General features: G+C 40.6%; 1 protein-coding gene and 4 non-coding genes across 5 annotated transcripts; 1 reads left to right on the forward strand and 4 right to left on the reverse strand.

Annotated features, from left to right (window-relative positions):
• Window positions 1-913: 913 nt before the first annotated feature.
• Window positions 914-1953, reverse strand: LOC111168488 (olfactory receptor 2B11-like). Its single transcript, XM_022562212.2, is given in 2 exon segments — window positions 914-1733; window positions 1735-1953. Coding segments are annotated over 2 exon segments (942 nt in total). The 5' UTR covers window positions 1936-1953; the 3' UTR covers window positions 914-992.
• Window positions 1954-8992: 7039 nt separating this feature from the next.
• On the reverse strand, window positions 8993-9066 carry TRNAT-UGU (transfer RNA threonine (anticodon UGU)). Its single transcript has one exon. It is a non-coding gene; the product is annotated as a tRNA-Thr (tRNA).
• Window positions 9067-11982: 2916 nt separating this feature from the next.
• TRNAL-AAG (transfer RNA leucine (anticodon AAG)) lies at window positions 11983-12064 on the reverse strand. Its single transcript has one exon. It is a non-coding gene; the product is annotated as a tRNA-Leu (tRNA).
• Window positions 12065-13893: 1829 nt separating this feature from the next.
• TRNAM-CAU (transfer RNA methionine (anticodon CAU)) lies at window positions 13894-13966 on the forward strand. The gene has a single exon. It is a non-coding gene; the product is annotated as a tRNA-Met (tRNA).
• A 2513-nt stretch (window positions 13967-16479) lies between these two features.
• On the reverse strand, window positions 16480-16553 carry TRNAT-CGU (transfer RNA threonine (anticodon CGU)). The gene has a single exon. It is a non-coding gene; the product is annotated as a tRNA-Thr (tRNA).
• Between the last annotated feature and the right edge of the window lie 732 nt (window positions 16554-17285).

Below are 17285 nucleotides of genomic sequence, written 5' to 3' on the forward strand. Positions count from 1 at the left end.
GTACGCTGCAACGAAGATCCCAAGTGCCGCAGCTAAGACCCGGCGCAGGCAAATAAATAAATATTTTAAAAAATGTTTTCTTGAGTTTAGTGAGCTGTTCTAGGAACCCTGACTTTGTAGCTGGTTGGTCAGAAGTACGGGTGGCCTGAACTTGTGATTGGCACCTGAAGCGGAGGTATCAGAGCAGGCAGGTAGCTAGATATGAGCAGAGAAAGGGGGTGGGGGGCACGGGTCAGGTGACAGGAAACCTTACATCTTGAGGCGACATGAGTCCTAGAGGCAAAGAAAGGCGGCAAAAGGTGGGAATCTCTGGCTTCCGAATGTAACCTTTTGCTTGTTACGCCCTCTTTACAATAAAATTAGCCTTGCAGAGAAGAAGTACCCATGATGCACCGACACCATGACACTTACAATTAAGACCAAGAAAGGGCAAAAATTCCTCCTCCCCCGGGGAAGGTGGAGCTGGGATGAAAATCAGGAAATTTGACCCCAAACCCCACCCTCCTCAATGAATATTTTCTGCCCAATCATTTTCACACCCTATATAACCAGCTTACCGAAGGAACTCAGAGCAGCTTCTAACCTGAGCCTGCCTGCTCTCCCTCCTGAGAGTGTACTATCAATTAATAAATCCTCGCTTTGCTTCCTTAGCCTCTGTGTCTCGTCTCTGAAATGTCTCTGGGATGAGACAAGAACCTACTCTCCAGTAACAGAGGCAGTTTTGTGGAATTGAGCCCTTAACCTGTGGGGCCTATGATAACTCTGGGTAGTTAGTGTCAGAATTGAATTGAATGTAGGACACCCAGTTTGTTTCAGAGAATTGGTTGTTGTGGGGAAAAAACCCAACACACTTGGTGTCAGAAGTGGTAAACGACGCACAAAGGTTTTCTTGAATTGACTTTTGAGCATGATTTTGATGGAACGTCTATTTAAAGGAGGATATATTTCAGGTTATTGTTGGGCTTTCCCATTCAGAATAAAGCATCATTTTCTCACATTCTCTTGGACAAAATGGCCCTCTTCAGAAGTCTCCTCAAAGCTCCTTTAACATCCTTGTTCCTCAAGGTGTAGATGAATGGGTTGGCCATGGGAGTAATAACGCAGTAAAATAGCATCAGAACTTTGATGACATCTTGAGGGCTGTCCCCTGAGGGCTGTATATAGATGTAGATGCCAGAGCCATAGAATAAAGACACCACCAGTAGGTGTGATGAACAAGTGTTGAAGGCCGTAAGTCGCCCATCAGCAGAAGGGATTTGAAATACAGCTTGGGCAATATAACAGTAAGAGACAAGAATCATGGAGAGGGGACCCATTATCAGGAAGGTGGCCACCACTGTAAGCTCGCTGACTGTGGTGTCCACGCAAGCCATCTTAATTAGACTGGGCAGCTCACAAAAGAAGTGGTCCAATTCCTGGTTCCCACACAGGGGCAGCTGGACTGTGAGTGTGGACTGCAGTAGTGAATTGGCCAGACCAATGAGCCAAGCAGTGCTGGAGAGCTGCCAGCAGAGCTTGTGGTTCATGATTACAGAGTATCTCAGAGGCTTACACACAGCCACATAGTGGTGTAAGGCCATGGTGCCAAGCAGGACACATTCAGTACAGCCTAGCCAGTGAAATACATAGGCCTGGGTCATACAGCCTGTATAAGTGATGTTCTTGTTGGGCCACCCCCCCAGGTTGAACAGCTTTTGGGGTAGAGTTGTGCTGGTGAAACAGAGGTCCAAAAAAAGAGAGGCTTGTGAGGAAGAAATACATAGGACTTTGGAGTTGGGAATCTATTTGAGAGACCAGAATAATAGCAATGTTTCCCAACAGTGTGAACATGTAGGAGATTAGGAGGGCAAAGAAGAGAGGAAGATCCAACCACGGATATTTGGTAAAGCCTATGAGAATGAAATCCTCTGGAAAACTTTCATTCATGTGCTTCATTGAATTTTGATGGGAGATACCTGCTAAAATCAAGGAAGAGAAGGGTGATTTTAAAAACCCTGAGTTGTCAGAAGTTTTGACGATAACAGGAAAAAAATACTTTTATGGGGGAGCAATGGGGTACACCCTCAGTAGAAATCATAACAACATTAATGGATACAATAATTAATAAGTCACATTTGAAAAATCCTTTCAGTAGAGAAAGTGGTTTCATTTTTTCCCCCTAAATCAAAGCCCTATGTGATGGGTTAGTGGACATTCATTATTTGTTATGGCTCTTCTGTATGATTAAAGAAGTCATTGGGAGGTGGTCTTCTCCCAGCTACCTTGCAGCTAAGGGAGTGTGTGACCTAAGAGGTGGGGTCTTGGGTAGGCGCTTAGGTAATGAAGGTAGAGCCTTCATGTATGGGCTTAGTGCTCTTATAAAAGAGCCCACAGTGATTCCTGTCCTTTCCATATGAAGTTACAGCTACAAGGTGCTATCTATTAACCAAAAAGTGGGCTTTTACCAGACACTGAAACTGCCAGTGCCATGATCTTGGATTTCCCAGCCTCCAGATCAGTGAGATAAATGTTGCAATAGGTCTCCTGGTCTCCGGCATTTTGTTATAGCAGCCCAAATGGACTAAGACATGTGTCATCAGGGAAATACAAATTAGAACAACAATCAGATTCTACTACACACCTATTAGAGTGGCCAAAATCGAGAACAATGACACCAAATGCTAGCAAGGATGTGGCACAATAGGAACTCTCATTTGCTGGTGGGAATACAAAATGGTAGGGCCACTTTGGAAGACAGTCTGCCAGTTTCTTACACAACTAAACATACTCTTACCATATGATCCAGTAATCACACTCCTGGGTATTTACTCACATGAGCTGAAAACTTACATCCACACAAAAGCCTGCACAAAGATGTTTGCAACAGTTTTACTCATAATTGCCAAAATTTGGAAGCAACCGAGATGTCCTTCCAAAGGTGAATGGATAAATAAACTGTGGTACATCCAGACAATGGAGTACTATTCAGCGCTAAAGAGAAACAAGCTGTCAAGCTATGAAAAGACGTAGAAGAACCTTGAATGCTAATTACTAACTCAAAGAAGCCAATCTGAAAAGGCAATATACTGTATGATTCCAACTATCATACAGTATGTTTGGAAAATGCAACACTATGAAGACAGTAAAAAGATCAGTGGTTGCCAACGTTTAGGAGGGAGGGATGACTAAGTAGAGCACAGAGGATTTTTAGGCAGTGAGCCTCCTCTGTATGATATTATAACGGTATATACATGTCATTATACATTTTTCCAAACCCATAGAATGTACAATACGAAGAGTGAACCATAATGTAACTATGGACTTTGGGTGATTATGATATGTCTGGGTAAGCTCATCAGCTCTAACAATTGTACCACTTTGGTGAGGGATGAAGGTAAAGGGGGAGGCTATGCATGCGTAGGGGCAGGGGTTATATGGGAAATCCCTGTACTCTTGCTGAGTTTTGCTGTGATGTGAAACTGTTCTAAAAATAAAATCTTAAGAAAATTGTGATACTTCCTTACTGAGTGGGATGCAGAGTAAAAGGAACAATTCTCCTGATGGCCCTCTCCATACCCATCAGGTAAACAGGGTTCGATTGCTGCAGGCTCTGCCAGGGCAAGAAACATTACAGGTCCTTGCTAATTTGGGGCAGAAATTTGGAGACCGTATATGGGAATGAATTCTGAGAGTGTTTGACCCAAGAAATTAGATATGAATTTGTCATAATTGTTACCTCTACCAGAGAGACTTGTTTCAGTTTACTGGCTGGAGCCATGAGTATGGTTTTCATTGGGTTTTTTTTTTTTCTGTTGTTTTAGTCAACACTAAAACCTGGTCGCTTTAAAGTGACCCATCTAAATGATGTTGATTTGTGAGAATCCCTTAGCATATAGTAGAAGGACCCTGAAGATGTGTGTGGATTATGTAATAAGAACAGACTGGTGTTGAGGACAAGATCCCTTGTCATGTCTCCAAAAACAAACAAACAAAAACAACAGGAATTGTACCATCTGACCATCTGTGAGAATTGAGAAGAGATTTTTTTTTTTTAGGTAACCATAGTTCACTAAATGATTCCACTGTGACTAATGTTTATGCAGTTGTGAAAGTGTAAACTCTCCATGCTGATATAACCAAAAAGTATGATATAAGAGTATCTGGAGAGTAAGACATAGACATTCTCTCACTCTCTCTCTCTCTCTCTCTCTCTGTCTTTTGTCCTCACTCTTTCTCTTTGTTATGTAAGGGTCAAAAGTCCTCATTTTTTATAGTAAGTGATAAATAAGTCATATTTAAAACTAAAAAAACACAAATAGAGTAAAGACTTGTTATTAAGAAGTATGGGTAAAACACTGAAATTATTAAAGATGTGTTACCTTGGGAGACCAGGATATTGAGAGTGAGGAATGATGAAGAAGGGAACTGCTATTTTTCATTATAAGCCCATAGTATTATTTTATTTTTTTAACTTTGAACGCATATGTCTTTAATATAAATGAAAATTAAACAAGAAGGAATGGAAGGGATCTGAATATTCGTCAGTGATGGTGAAGGCATTAGAGTTGTACACATTGTTTGAAAGCGTGGAAAGCACACGTCATCACTTACTGCAGCACAGAGTGCATAACATGGCGTAGTGGAAAAACAGGTTGCAAAAATAACTTGGGTCCAGGATATGGGAAATCTTGAATACTAGGTTAAGGAGTCTGATCAAATGAAGATTTTTTTTTCAGAAGAGGTGTGAAATGATTGGAGCAGCATTTAAAAACATTTATTATGGCTGAATAACGAGGGATTCAAGAAGAGACTGGAAGTTGGGAACTCAGTGGGGAGGCTACTGCAAGAGTCTATGGGAGAGAGGCTGAGAACGTTAGCTCGGAGAGTGGCAGTGGGAATCAAGAGCAAGGTATGAATGTAGGAGAGAGGAAGGAGCTGAAAGAACATTTGAAGTTTTAATCTGAGGTGCTGAAAGAATGGAAATTCAATTAAGAGAAAGAAGCATGTATATGAGGATTGATCGGAATACGTGATTTAACCAAAAAAGACCTCCCAAAAGAGATAAATTTAAAGCTTGACTTATAACAATTGGCTCTGAGGGTCCATTCACCAGAGTATGGATTCCTGCTTCATCCAGACACCTCTAGGTCAATTTGACAAACTACACATTTACATACAACCACTTGAATTCATGGCTAGGATGGTTTGTTGCAGCTGTTTAACCACCAAGGACAGGGACGGGGACAGAAAGAGGATGAGGCAAGGGAGTATGTCTCCAAAAACAGAAAAGAAATCGCCTGCATCTGCCAGGAAGTTCATGCATTTGTGTATAAAATGGCTGAGGAAAAGAGTAAAACAAGATTCCATTGCTCCCCACCCCACCTCGCAAATCCTCAATATTTTATCATTGGTTATTCTTTATATTGTTTGATCCTCAAATTTATCTTCAGAGTATTGGCATTTATTCATTCATTCATTCATTCACTTTAAATCAAAAAGATAAAAACTTTATTACTGGGAAATTCTTGCTGGTCTTCACATAGGGATGTGACAAAAATGACAGAGTATTGGTTTTAGAGAATTGATTTTTAGTGACTTGACCTGCCTTCTCATTCCTCCTCATCTCCTAGATAATTGGATTTTTTGGACATAATTCTGGGATCAACATAATTCTGAACAAGTGACAACCATTTGTTTGGCATAACGAGAATTCATTTAGCTCATGGAGGCATCTTACCCTGCCTGATATTGCCAAAACTCAGAACCTTCATTTTCTGTCTCAAAACAAAACACAATACCATCTAGGCTGGTGTGAATAGAAAGAGACATCACTAGAACTTACCTCTTCTTATCTGAATCTGTATTAAGCAGATGTGTTTAGCTATAGAAGCTTAGTCAGGAGAAAGGTTGCAGAAGGGTTGGATTCCAACAGTCCTGAGAGAGGGAAGCAAGTATGATCAGGTCAGCACTTCAGTAAAAGCCACCAAAGGTCTTAATATGGCAGGTAGGGTGAATGTGATTCTGGAGGCATTGGATAATCTCTCCTGGTTCCAAATCTGATTCAAAGGCAGATAAAACAAGTTCACACCCAGTGTGCCAGTGATCCCATAGGGGCTGTCACTGGTGAATTAATCTCCCTGGAGACAGTATCTATCTTTTATTTATACTTTTGGTTGTGATTATAGATTGCATCAGTTCTTCCACTCATTAATCCCATCTTAATAGCAAGGGAGAGCAGGATTTACCCCAATAATTTTCAGAAAGAAAACAAATATTGTGCTATTAACAATAATGATGATAATAATGGCTTAACACATTCTAGGCAATTTATATGAATTGTGTCCTAACAACTCCTTGAGGTGGGTACTATTATTGTCCTCATTTTATAGTTGAGGGACTTAAAGCTTAAAAAAGGTAAGTAATTTGTCCAAGGTTCATAAGGCTCACACACTTCCAGAATTCACACACCAAGTGGATGCTCTGCAAATGTCATGAGTAAACATAGGTTTTTAAAATATCTGTAGTGTTTGGGGTACGTGCTTTTTTGGTCTTTTCAACCATATTGAAAGCTCCATGGGGGCAAGGTTTATGTCCTCTTTTTCAACTGGCTAAAGCGCAGTGCTGATCAAATTAAGATCCTCCTTTTATTTCTTACGAATGCAGGTATAATATCCACATCTCCATCACATGAAGACCATCTCAGAGCAGGTCACTCCTCAGAACAAGGTAGAACTAAAGAAGCAACTGAATAAGTACTTTAAAGGACAAATCCTTGCCTAATTGTCTGACAATGCTTTTTTTCCTCCTTTTTTATACTTTGTATTTTAATTTGGGGGGGATGTTAATTTTACAATAAAAATTATTTTTATTCATGAAATCATTCACTCTTTTAAAAAAAATAGTTTGTACATTTGGTGCCATGTTGAGAATGGCCTTCTCCACCTCAAGATGTTATAAATATTACCTACATTTTGTGTAATACTTTATGGTTTTACTTTAAGTATTTTATAACAGTATTTTCTGTTTTTACATAAATATTACATATTTTTACATTTAAATCTTATGACCTGATACAAAGTGTCTGACAAAACTTTTATCTAAACACTTTCTTCACATCCAAAAACTCCCTTTTCAGGCTGAACTTCCAAAGTTATTAGATGCTGTCATGACTGAGTTGTTACTCAGAGCTAGGCCATACAGTCCTCCCTCTTCCTACTTGTTATAGACTGGATGTGTTCTCCCAAAATTCATATTTGGAAGCCCTAACCCCTAATGTGACCACATTTTGAGACAGGGCCTTTAAGGAGGTAATTTATGGTTAAATGAGGTCATAAGGGTGGGGCCCTAATCCAATAAGACTGGTGTCCTTATAAGAAGAGGAAGAGACACCAGAGCTACCTTCTGCCCTTGCTCTCACTCCCATTCTTCCCTTGCATGTACAGAGGAAAGCCACGTGAGGACACAGTCAGAGGGGGCCTTCTACAAGGCACGAAGAGAGGTCTCACCAGAAACCAAGTCTGATGGCACCTTGATTTTGGACTTCTAGTTCCAGAACTATGAGAAAATAAACTTCTGTTATTTCAGCCACCCAGTCTGTGATATTTTAGGGCAGCCCTAGCTAATACACTGTGTTTAAATCTAAAGAATCAGGGCATGAAGACAGCATGTCCAAGGCAAAAAAACAAAACAAAACAAAAAAACCACAACCAACCAACCAAACAGAGCCTAGGAGATGAAGAAGATTATTTCAGTTTGTTAGTTATATGGCCTGCTCATTTTTTTGTGGAGAACCTCCTACATAGATTTCTGAGGTTTTATTTTATATTTTCCTCCTCCCTAAGATAAACGAGTTAAGCAGCTGTTCACTGGGCTGATCATCTTCTAGCAGAAAACAGACAGTTAGCTCAGGATCCCTAACCCTTAGGACTAAGGTTTGAGATCAGTCTAAGTTGCTTAATTTTATTTAGCTCTGCGGCCAAAAACTTCATTCTTGACTCTAATCAAATAGAAGACAGATATAATGAGAAAAGCATGGATTCCAGAATCAGATAGACCTGAGTTTGAAATTGAACTTTGTCACTTACTCTGTTACTGTGAATATTATTGAACCTATTTCCTCATCTTCAAAGAGCTGATCATAACACATATTTGACAGGATTGTTGGGCTGATTAAATGACAGCATGTCTGGAAACTCTTGGAATGTAGTAGACTTCCAATAATGCTAACTAGATGATAAAGAGGGTAAGTAGATGTTCATGAATTAGTACAAACGTGCTAATAGCATAGCTGGACCTCACTTTCAGTTCTGCTCTGTGTGTAATATTTTAAGCAGGATTTTTGCAAATGTGATTCACTTGCTTCAAAATCACTTGGAGTGCTTGTTAAAAACACACATTTCTGGGCCTTTCACCAAAATAGAATTAAAACCTCTGGGGATGAGTCCCAAGAAACTGTGTTTTAACTAGTTCCCTAGGTGATTTAAATGTCTACTAAGCTTGGGAATCATTGCATTATAGGATCATTCCATTTTTTAAATTGCAGAATTAAAGTTCAGTTTTTAGTGGGGCCAATATATGTATTCCCTTTGGGACTAAAGCCCTTCCTTGAAGACTGAGAGCGTATAAGCAAATGTAAATTACTGTTATTATAATTTAGTAATATTTGGAAAATCATATATAAAAGAGATAACATAATGCTGAGTTTCCTAGAATCACTAATAAATTACATGGGAATTCAGAAAAAAGCATTGAGAGTTGGTACAGTTTTGTTGCCCCCCCCCAATTAAAAAATAGAGGACAGGGAACTTCAGCAAAGATGAAAAACAGAAGGTCATTTTCTTTCTGTTTCCGTAAAGAGACCCACCACCTTTTCCTTAGGAGTGAGAATTTTTGTAGTCACAGCTGCTTTTGAATGAGTGGATCAGAATTCACAGTAATACTGAATACGGTGGAGAATTAGTAGTAATGAGGGTTTACTGAAGAATTTGGCTTCTTAGGGAGAGGGCAAAAGCCAAGGCCCCACTGGGACTCGAACCCAGGATCGCCTGTTTACAAGACAGGTGCTTTAACCAACTAAGCCATGGAGCCCACACATGAGCCTGACTTTGTTCTAGATCTGTCCTTACTGTGAGATTAAATATTCCTGACATAGTTTTTGTGATTCAGTGCAGCTTATTGTGAGAAAAGAGACAAACTCCAAGAAGACGTTTTGCTTACTTAGATGCGCTGCAGAGCTAATACAAGCGGGAAAAGTTTGGGCAGCTTGAATGTTGGGACCAATAGCACTTCAATCAGTCGAAGGATATAACCATCAGTAAAAGTCGAGGCTACTTACTTTTTCCAATTAGGATAAAGTCTTCTAAAAGCAAAATTTGCTGTTACTGCACCTCGTCTTCTGTAACTAAGATTCTTCATTCCAATAAACTAAGTGAGGAACTCTAAATATGGAACTCCACTAGAAGACTCTTCGACAGCAGGGCTAGGGCACCTAGTGTCCCTACACGTCACTTGCACTTAGCAAGCAGTGACTTGGAGGGGAAGAATCGGGAGCGGAGAAGAGGGGGCTGGGAGTGTAGAGTTCAGCTACACAGTCAGTCACATCGCTCTCAAAACCCTAAAACACCAATGTCAAGGTCGCTGTAAAGACTCCGATCAGAAAACCACAGGGGTAGAGCCTCTTGGAGTGGGGGACGGGGAGAGGCGGAATGGTCCCCTGCTGGCCACAAGGTGTTCCCTGGATCCAGGTACAATCCTCCTTAGGTGAAGAGCCTTACGGTTCCAGAGAACCACCCGTTGACCACTCCCTGCCCACCAAGCGCCTGATTTCCAGTGCAATAGGTCGTCAGCTCGCAAAGAGGGCGACACCTTCTTCCTTCTAACCCGGTTCCTTCACCCCGCGATGACTCGCTCTTTCCCCCCCTGTCGCATCCCCCGCAGGGACGAGCAGAGAGCTAGGTCTGAGGGCGGTCCCCTGATCGCGACTGCGGGCCACCTGAACGCCCAGAAGGTTTTAAGGGGAGCTGACTGGGGGGATCGTGGTAGGATAAAGCAGGTGACGCTCGCAGATGCGCCTCTGATATTCCCAGGGGTAGGAATCGAAGCTCCTATTTTGTACAAAGAAAGCACAGAACTTTCTTAATATTTTTTGGAAATGAGAAAAACGTTTGATTAAAACGTTTGGAGGTAGTGTGGGAGCCTTCTAGGATGCAGCATTAAGTCTCTAATTTCTAGAAACATGGGTTCAAATCCCACCGCCACATCCCAGCCCCCTCAGGTCGGCAAGTGGAACCCCAGTAAACAAGCTCTTCCTTAAAAGCTAATGGAAAATTCACACTTCGGGGAATTACTTTAGGTGAGAAGAGTTCTTTCACCGAGGGCAAGAACCTAAGGGTGTGGGAAACTCTCCTAATCCAGTCCTTTCCTCTTTCCAGTTTGTGAGTTTCTCAGAGACATCCAAACTACAGAACTACAATGAAATAATATTTTCTACCTAACAGACTGGTGAACAAACAAACAAAAATTGTTTGTGGTAGCGTTGCCTATTAGCACTTGAAGACATTGTATGAGCTTCCTGTGGCTTCTGTAACAAATTACCAGAGCTCAGTGGCTTAAAACAACAGAAATTTATTTTCCCACAGTTCTAGAGGCCAGAAGTCCAAAAAGTCAGTATCACTGGGCAGAAATCAAGGTGTTGACAGGGTCATACTCCCTGCTGAGGCCGTAGGGGAGAATTTGTCCTTGCCTCTTCCAGCTTCTGGTGGCAGCCAGCCTTCCTTGCTTTGTAGTTGCATTACTCCTATCTTTGCCTCTGTATTCACATTGTCTTCTCCTGTTCTGTCACTGTACTCTCCCTATGCCTCTCTAGGAAACTTGCAATGGCATTTAAGCTCCACCTGGATAATGAAGGATAAAGTCCCCATTTTGAGATCCTTAACTTAATCTCTTCTGCAAAGACTCCACCTTTTGTTTTTTGGTGGGGTTTTTTTTTGGCCGTATAAGGTAATATTTACAGCTTCCAGGAATTAGGATGGAGATATCTTTTGGAAGACCATTTTTTAGTCTACCCTACAATATTAACATATTGATTCCTCCACCCACAAGCAAGAGATTAACTGGTTATAACTTCAGTTTATTTCTCTGTAAAATGGGAATAATAATATGAACTTTCTTATATATTACTGAGAATATAATATGACAATGTAAAGAACTATAACAATATCTGGGGCTTAGTAAGAACTAAATGGCTGTTAATTCTCATTGTCACAGGAATGCTCTGTGCTGGCCAGGGTGTCAAGGAAACAGGCCCTTCCTTGGCTCTATAAGAGGATAAATTAGTAACATTTAGGGAAGACTAAGACAGGAACCACTGAAATTACCATCACACATATGATTTGGTTTAGCAATTGCACTTTTAGAAAGTTCTCTAGTACACACCCTTACAAAATGCAGATATTATTTATTTCAACATTGTTTATATTGTTAAATGTGGCTGGTTAAATTTAAGATATATCCATAACATGGAATACTTTTGAGACAAAAGAAAAGAAGTTCTTTCTATGTTGATATGAAAACCACGGCAAAATACGAGAAGTAATAAAGGCAAGATGCAGTAGAATAGGTCTGAAAAGTGCAAAATGTGAGGAAAATAATAGACTTCTCCTGGCTTGCATGCAAAAAGTATACCTTTAAGGTAACTCCAGGCTCTAACATGTTTGTGTGAGGAACCAGAATCCAGTGCTGGGGGGAAATGAAGTGGGATGAGGGTAGACTTTCACTGTATATCTATTTTAGTAATTTTGAACCATGTGGAAGTTTTACTTATTTCTTTACGAACATTTAAAAAACATTCAAATGAATTCCCTTAGATACTAAATCGCGTTCTTTGATACAAACAATTGGCAGTCAGACTTTTTTTGTTTTTCCCTTAATTACCCCTGAAGTTGGAAGAAAATGTTTTCCTAACCTCAAGCAATTTCTTCAAAGAAGCGGGTTTGATAACAAGGCTGGCAGCGGTGGGATTCGAACCCACGCCCCCGAAGAGACTGGAGCCTTAATCCAGCGCCTTAGACCGCTCGGCCACGCTACCACATGAGCAAACGCTTTAAAGCTCTCCTTAACATTTTAAAAGACACAAGTCTGTTCTCTTGCGTGTTACTTTTTTTTTCTAGAGCATTTGCCACCACCACCACCACCACACCCCCCGCCCCGCCCCAGACAACTGTCATCCCACTACCAATAAAATCTGCAAATAGATTCCTACTTCGGGAGACACATTTTTGCCTCCTATGCTATGTTTGTGATACTCGAAAGTAAAGGGAGAAGCAGCCAATGCATAATATCCTTCAAACGAAGAAAATCAGTAGTTACAAAAAATGATTAGAAATCACCACCGCCGATGCAGCACCGGAACTCTGAGGACGCAGAGATCAGGAGTCTCCAATTTGTCAACTGCGTTTGGGGGTCAGCAGCGGGAAGTTACTTTTAATGTCCTCATCTAGAAAAAGGAAGCTCCCCTTCCCACTCACTCGGAACTTGAGTCAGGGTTTGTATGTCTGTGTGTGATTTCTTATTGAAGGAAACAACTGCGCAAGCAGACCTACTTTTTGCTGAATGTGATCATGGCCTTAATTTACAAAGTTCAGGGAGGGAATTAGTTTGCTTTTGGTGCGGGGTGTCTCATCCTCTCCAGGCCCAGAGAGGACGCGTTCTACCTGCTCCAACCCCACCAACGCGAACTGGGCGAGTCCCTTGGTCTTTTTTCCCCGGCTCACCCTCTCGCTGACCGGCCTGATCCATTACATGCTGCACCGTTTAAGTGAGCCCTAGTGCCACTGTTTCACATCAACTGCATAGCCACAAGCCCACTGGCAAGTCACTTAAACTTACTGGGTCTTACTTTTCTCATACATAAACTGGAGACAATAATAAGACTTGCCTAAAGTGATAGATAGGTAGATAGATAGGTAGGTAGGTAGATAGATAGATAGATAGATGGTCAGTACATGTAAGATACATATAAATTGCTTAAAAGAGTACCTTGCCCATAATAAGCACTTAATACAGCTTGCTATCATCATTTGTATCACTTACTAGTATTCATTGAACAACTTTTTTGTGTGTGTCAAGTGTTCAGTCTTTTAAATAATACTGTGAAATATTATCCCATTTTACAGATAATGAAGTTTTTAAAATTGACATATTCCCAAGAAAACCAAGTGAATTATTTTTCCTAACTTAATAGATGGCATATACAAGATTTACACTTCAGTCCTACAGTTTCCATTTTGGGACCGTTTCTACTTTGCCAGATTGAAATCCAGTATATTCTTTCTCCATTCTCAATCATCTCAGCTCATCTCTTCCACCTTATCTCGCCTCTGTTTACATTATTCTGGACTTCTAGCCAGAAGAGAAGGGCCTTCAGGTCATGGTCATGGTCGTGATCAAAGACATCGATTGTAAGAGGAACATTGGCAGGCAAGGAAGTTCCAGAGCTAGATAAGGAGACAGCAGCTTCGCCCTCAGCAGAGCTAAACATTTTTGTGTGTCCTTCATTGTTGCAGTCTGGAAATCTTCACGCCTGTGGACCCAGCTCAGGCCCCTCGTATCTGTATGTCACTTTCTACACATGTTGTGAAGTGGGGCAGTGTGAAATCTAATGAAGTCTAATGTCTCCCAGCAGTAAGTGGTGTTTAAGGCATAATGGAAAAAAAATTCACCATGTGGCATATTTAATCAAGGATAAAATCCTGAAATACTTTTGGTCAATCATTGTGACATACTCGGAGCAACGGTAAACATATGCCCTAGCACATACTCTTATTTTTCACCCTATTCAAAAAATATAACTTCCTAGAAAGTTCGTATAAACATGAAGGAGAATCGATAGTTCTAACGAAAAAAAGACAAGCCAGTGCCTTCTTAGCGCAGTAGGCAGCGCGTCAGTCTCATAATCTGAAGGTCCTGAGTTCGAGCCTCAGAGAAGGCAAGAGTTTTGTCACTCCTACAGACTCTCGTTTGAGAAAGAAACAGGGTAGTAAACAAAATTATCCCACTAATCGAGCTCTGCGGTGTGAAATGTAGGTACTAGGACTAACTCCCAGTCAGTCAATCTGATGTGATTATACATGGGGCTGTAGTCCTTCAAGAAATTCAGCAGGTTTCTTTGGTACCAGTTTCCTTTGGCAGCAAGACAGTTTTTCAATACGTTGACTACAGTGCACACCCATACCATAAATCTGTATTAACTATTTGCTGCCCTAGAAAATTAGCAAAAACTTACCACCTTAAAATAGCAAAATTTATTATTTATCAGTTCTGGAGGTCAGAAGTCTGAAATGGGCCTTAAGGGGCTAAAATCAAGGTGTGGCGGAGCTGCCTTCTTTCTAGAGGCCCTGGAGAGAAATCATTGCTTTTTTCCAGCTTGTAGATGATGCCCCTATTCCCTGGCTCATGTTCACATCACTCTGACCTCTGCTTCTGTTGTCTCATCTCCTTCTCTTACTCTGACCCTCCTACCACCCTCTTATAAGGACCTTATGATTACATTGAACCAATCCAAATAGCCAAGATAATCTCCCCATCTTGAGATTCTTAACTTAATCACATCCCTTTTGCCTTGCAAGATAGCATATTCACAAGTTTTAGAGATTAGGAAAAGGACATCTTAGTCTACCTGCTGGTCCCCAAAGATTCACACCCATCCCACATGGAAAAATATTAACCCCATTCCAAGTTCCCCCCAAGTCTTAACTCATTTTCAGCATCAACACATCTAAATTTCGTCAGTTCAAAAATTGCAAATATCATCACCTAAATTTGGAATGAGTGAGGCTCTGTGTATAATCAATTCTGGGCACAATTTTTACTTTATTGATTGCTTATTTATGTGCTAGATATCCTTCTAAAATATTTTATGTGTATTTACCCCTTAAGTCCTCCCATTAACTCTATTAGGTAGTCCTATTACTATTTCCGTTTCACACAGGAGCACAGTGATGACCATTGAGATAAAGCAATTTGCCAGAGGTCCCTTAGCTAATAAGTGGAGCAGCTGAGGTTTGAATACAGGCAGTGTGAACTAGTTCAATAAAGCCCTAATCAAAATGAATGGAGGTGGGATCCAGGCATTGTTGGGAGTCAGTTTTCTGATTATTCAATATTGCTACTCATGGTTCTTAGAGTAATAATAATAGCCACTTTGTAACTATTTCTCATTAAAAAGTTAAAAAATAATTTTTTACATTTGCCAGTGATTTTACCAAAGGACAGGATGACACTCTTTTGTTACTATGCCTCCACCCTATACTCTCCCCATATTCTTTCATTGCTTTATTTTTCTCTGCAGACTTCATCAGTATCTTATATGCTTACTTATTTTACACACTCATTTCTTTATTTTCCGTGTCACCCCCCCCACCAGAATGTAAGATACATAAGAGTAGTGCTTTTTATTAGCTTTGTTCGCTGTTGTATTTCCTGCCCTTAGAAATATGCCTGGGGTGGTTACCAGAGGCAGGGATTGGGGGTGGCGGGCAAAATGAGTGAAGGTGGTTAAAAGTACAAACTTCCACTTATGAGATAAATAAGTCCTGAAGTTGTAATGCACAGGTTGGTGACTATAGTTAATGATACTGAATTGTATATTTAAAAGTTGCTAAGAGAGTAGATCTTAAAAGTTCCCATAACATGGGGAAAAAAATGTAACTGAAAATAAAAGGAAAGAAAGAAAGAAGAAGAAAGACAGAAATATGCCTGGTACATAAAAGACCAGCAGTTTACGCTGTTGAATTAATTGATGAATGAATGGGAGACAAAAAGACACAGAAGTTCCATAAATCTTTAGGGCTGAAACTCAATTGCTTTAGATATCTGGCAGAATTGTCCAACTTGCTCTTTTCTCACAGCAACTTTGTCCTAGCTATAGAATGTTTGTGTTTAGGACATTTTTCCTTCCAGTTGATCATCATTCCTGAAGTATTCTAGTGTTTTCCTTAAGAGAAGTAACATGGGAATATACTGTTCAAAATGGCAAGCATGCCCCTGCAAACATCCTAATTTTCCTTTATAGCTAGTAGTGGATTCATTGTTCGTTAATTTATCTTATTTAATGAAATCAATTTTAGAGCTGGAGATTGTTAGACTCTAGAGAGATTATACATATCTTCCTGTTTGGGTACTTTAAACTGTAACACATTGTAGGTGCTCAGAAACACTTTACCACAGTTCAATGCAAAACCTATTTGAAAAGTGATTGAGGTAAAGTCACACGCAGTATTCTTTGGAGGTGGTTTGCATTTGAATTGTTATCTCCCTAAGAATCTACTTCTCTTCAGAAGTAAGGAATCTGAGCAAATTGCAGTCGAATAACTTGTAATGTATCTGATTGAGTTCTAGCGCTGTAAGTTTGGTGAGAATTTGTGGAGGATTAGTAGGAAGACACAATTAACTCGCCAATATAAAATAAATTTTCAGGAAGAGTTGACTTCTGGGTAAAACGCAAGGCCCTACTGGGAGTCGAACCCAGGATCTCCTGTTTACGAGACAGGCGCTTTAACCAACTAAGCCATAGAGCCACCTGAAAGGTGAGGGGACAGCCGAATCTACCCCATTTTACTTCGATTGGGTGAAAAAAATGACTTTACACTGTTTAGTGTTAATCTGTTGCCTTTAGAAAATATGCCAACTCCAGGGAGATGCTTCACTTCCTCAGAACGCGCTAGAGACAGAAAAATACGAAAGGAAAAGTAATAGGTAGGTGTAGCGTTAGACAAAGGATTTTTCTGTTATCCCAAGGAAAAGCGTTACAGAAAGTCGAGGCTAGGAAATAAGTGGTAAAGGTTTTTACAAGGAAATATGCCTTTTAAAAACTATATGTAATTTTAAAAAAACCTTCAAGGATTTGCATGAAATAACTGGCCATATGTGACAAAGTAACTCATTTGAGGTACCTGAAGGTGCCGGATTGGTGAGAGGAGGAACGTGCATCTCTCGGGTGGAGCCGAGGAGGCTGGGCGTTAAGGCCATCTTCCTTCAGCTACAGGTGTCAGCCCGTTTAGTTTCCCTCCAAATCCCGTGCTGTCATTCTCAAGAGCACGGTCAAGATCTGTTGTAACAACCTTCCACCTGGAGCCTCTCAGGAGGGGTGTGGAGGTGGGAGTGCGGACAGGGAGCCAGGAACCTCTGCAGCTTCCGCCTCAGGAAATTTGGTGAGCATCTGAAAAAATCCAACCAGGAAAAAGGCTGTTTACTTCAGTTCCCCCCAATTTTTGTCCTCCTCTGTTCCTCTCGGACTAGGTTTTCACACT

Source organism: Delphinapterus leucas, chromosome 10 (assembly GCF_059928025.1).
Source record: "Delphinapterus leucas isolate spDelLeu-1000000601 "Yukka" chromosome 10, BTC_Dleu_Yukka2, whole genome shotgun sequence".
Lineage (NCBI taxonomy): Eukaryota > Metazoa > Chordata > Mammalia > Artiodactyla > Monodontidae > Delphinapterus > Delphinapterus leucas.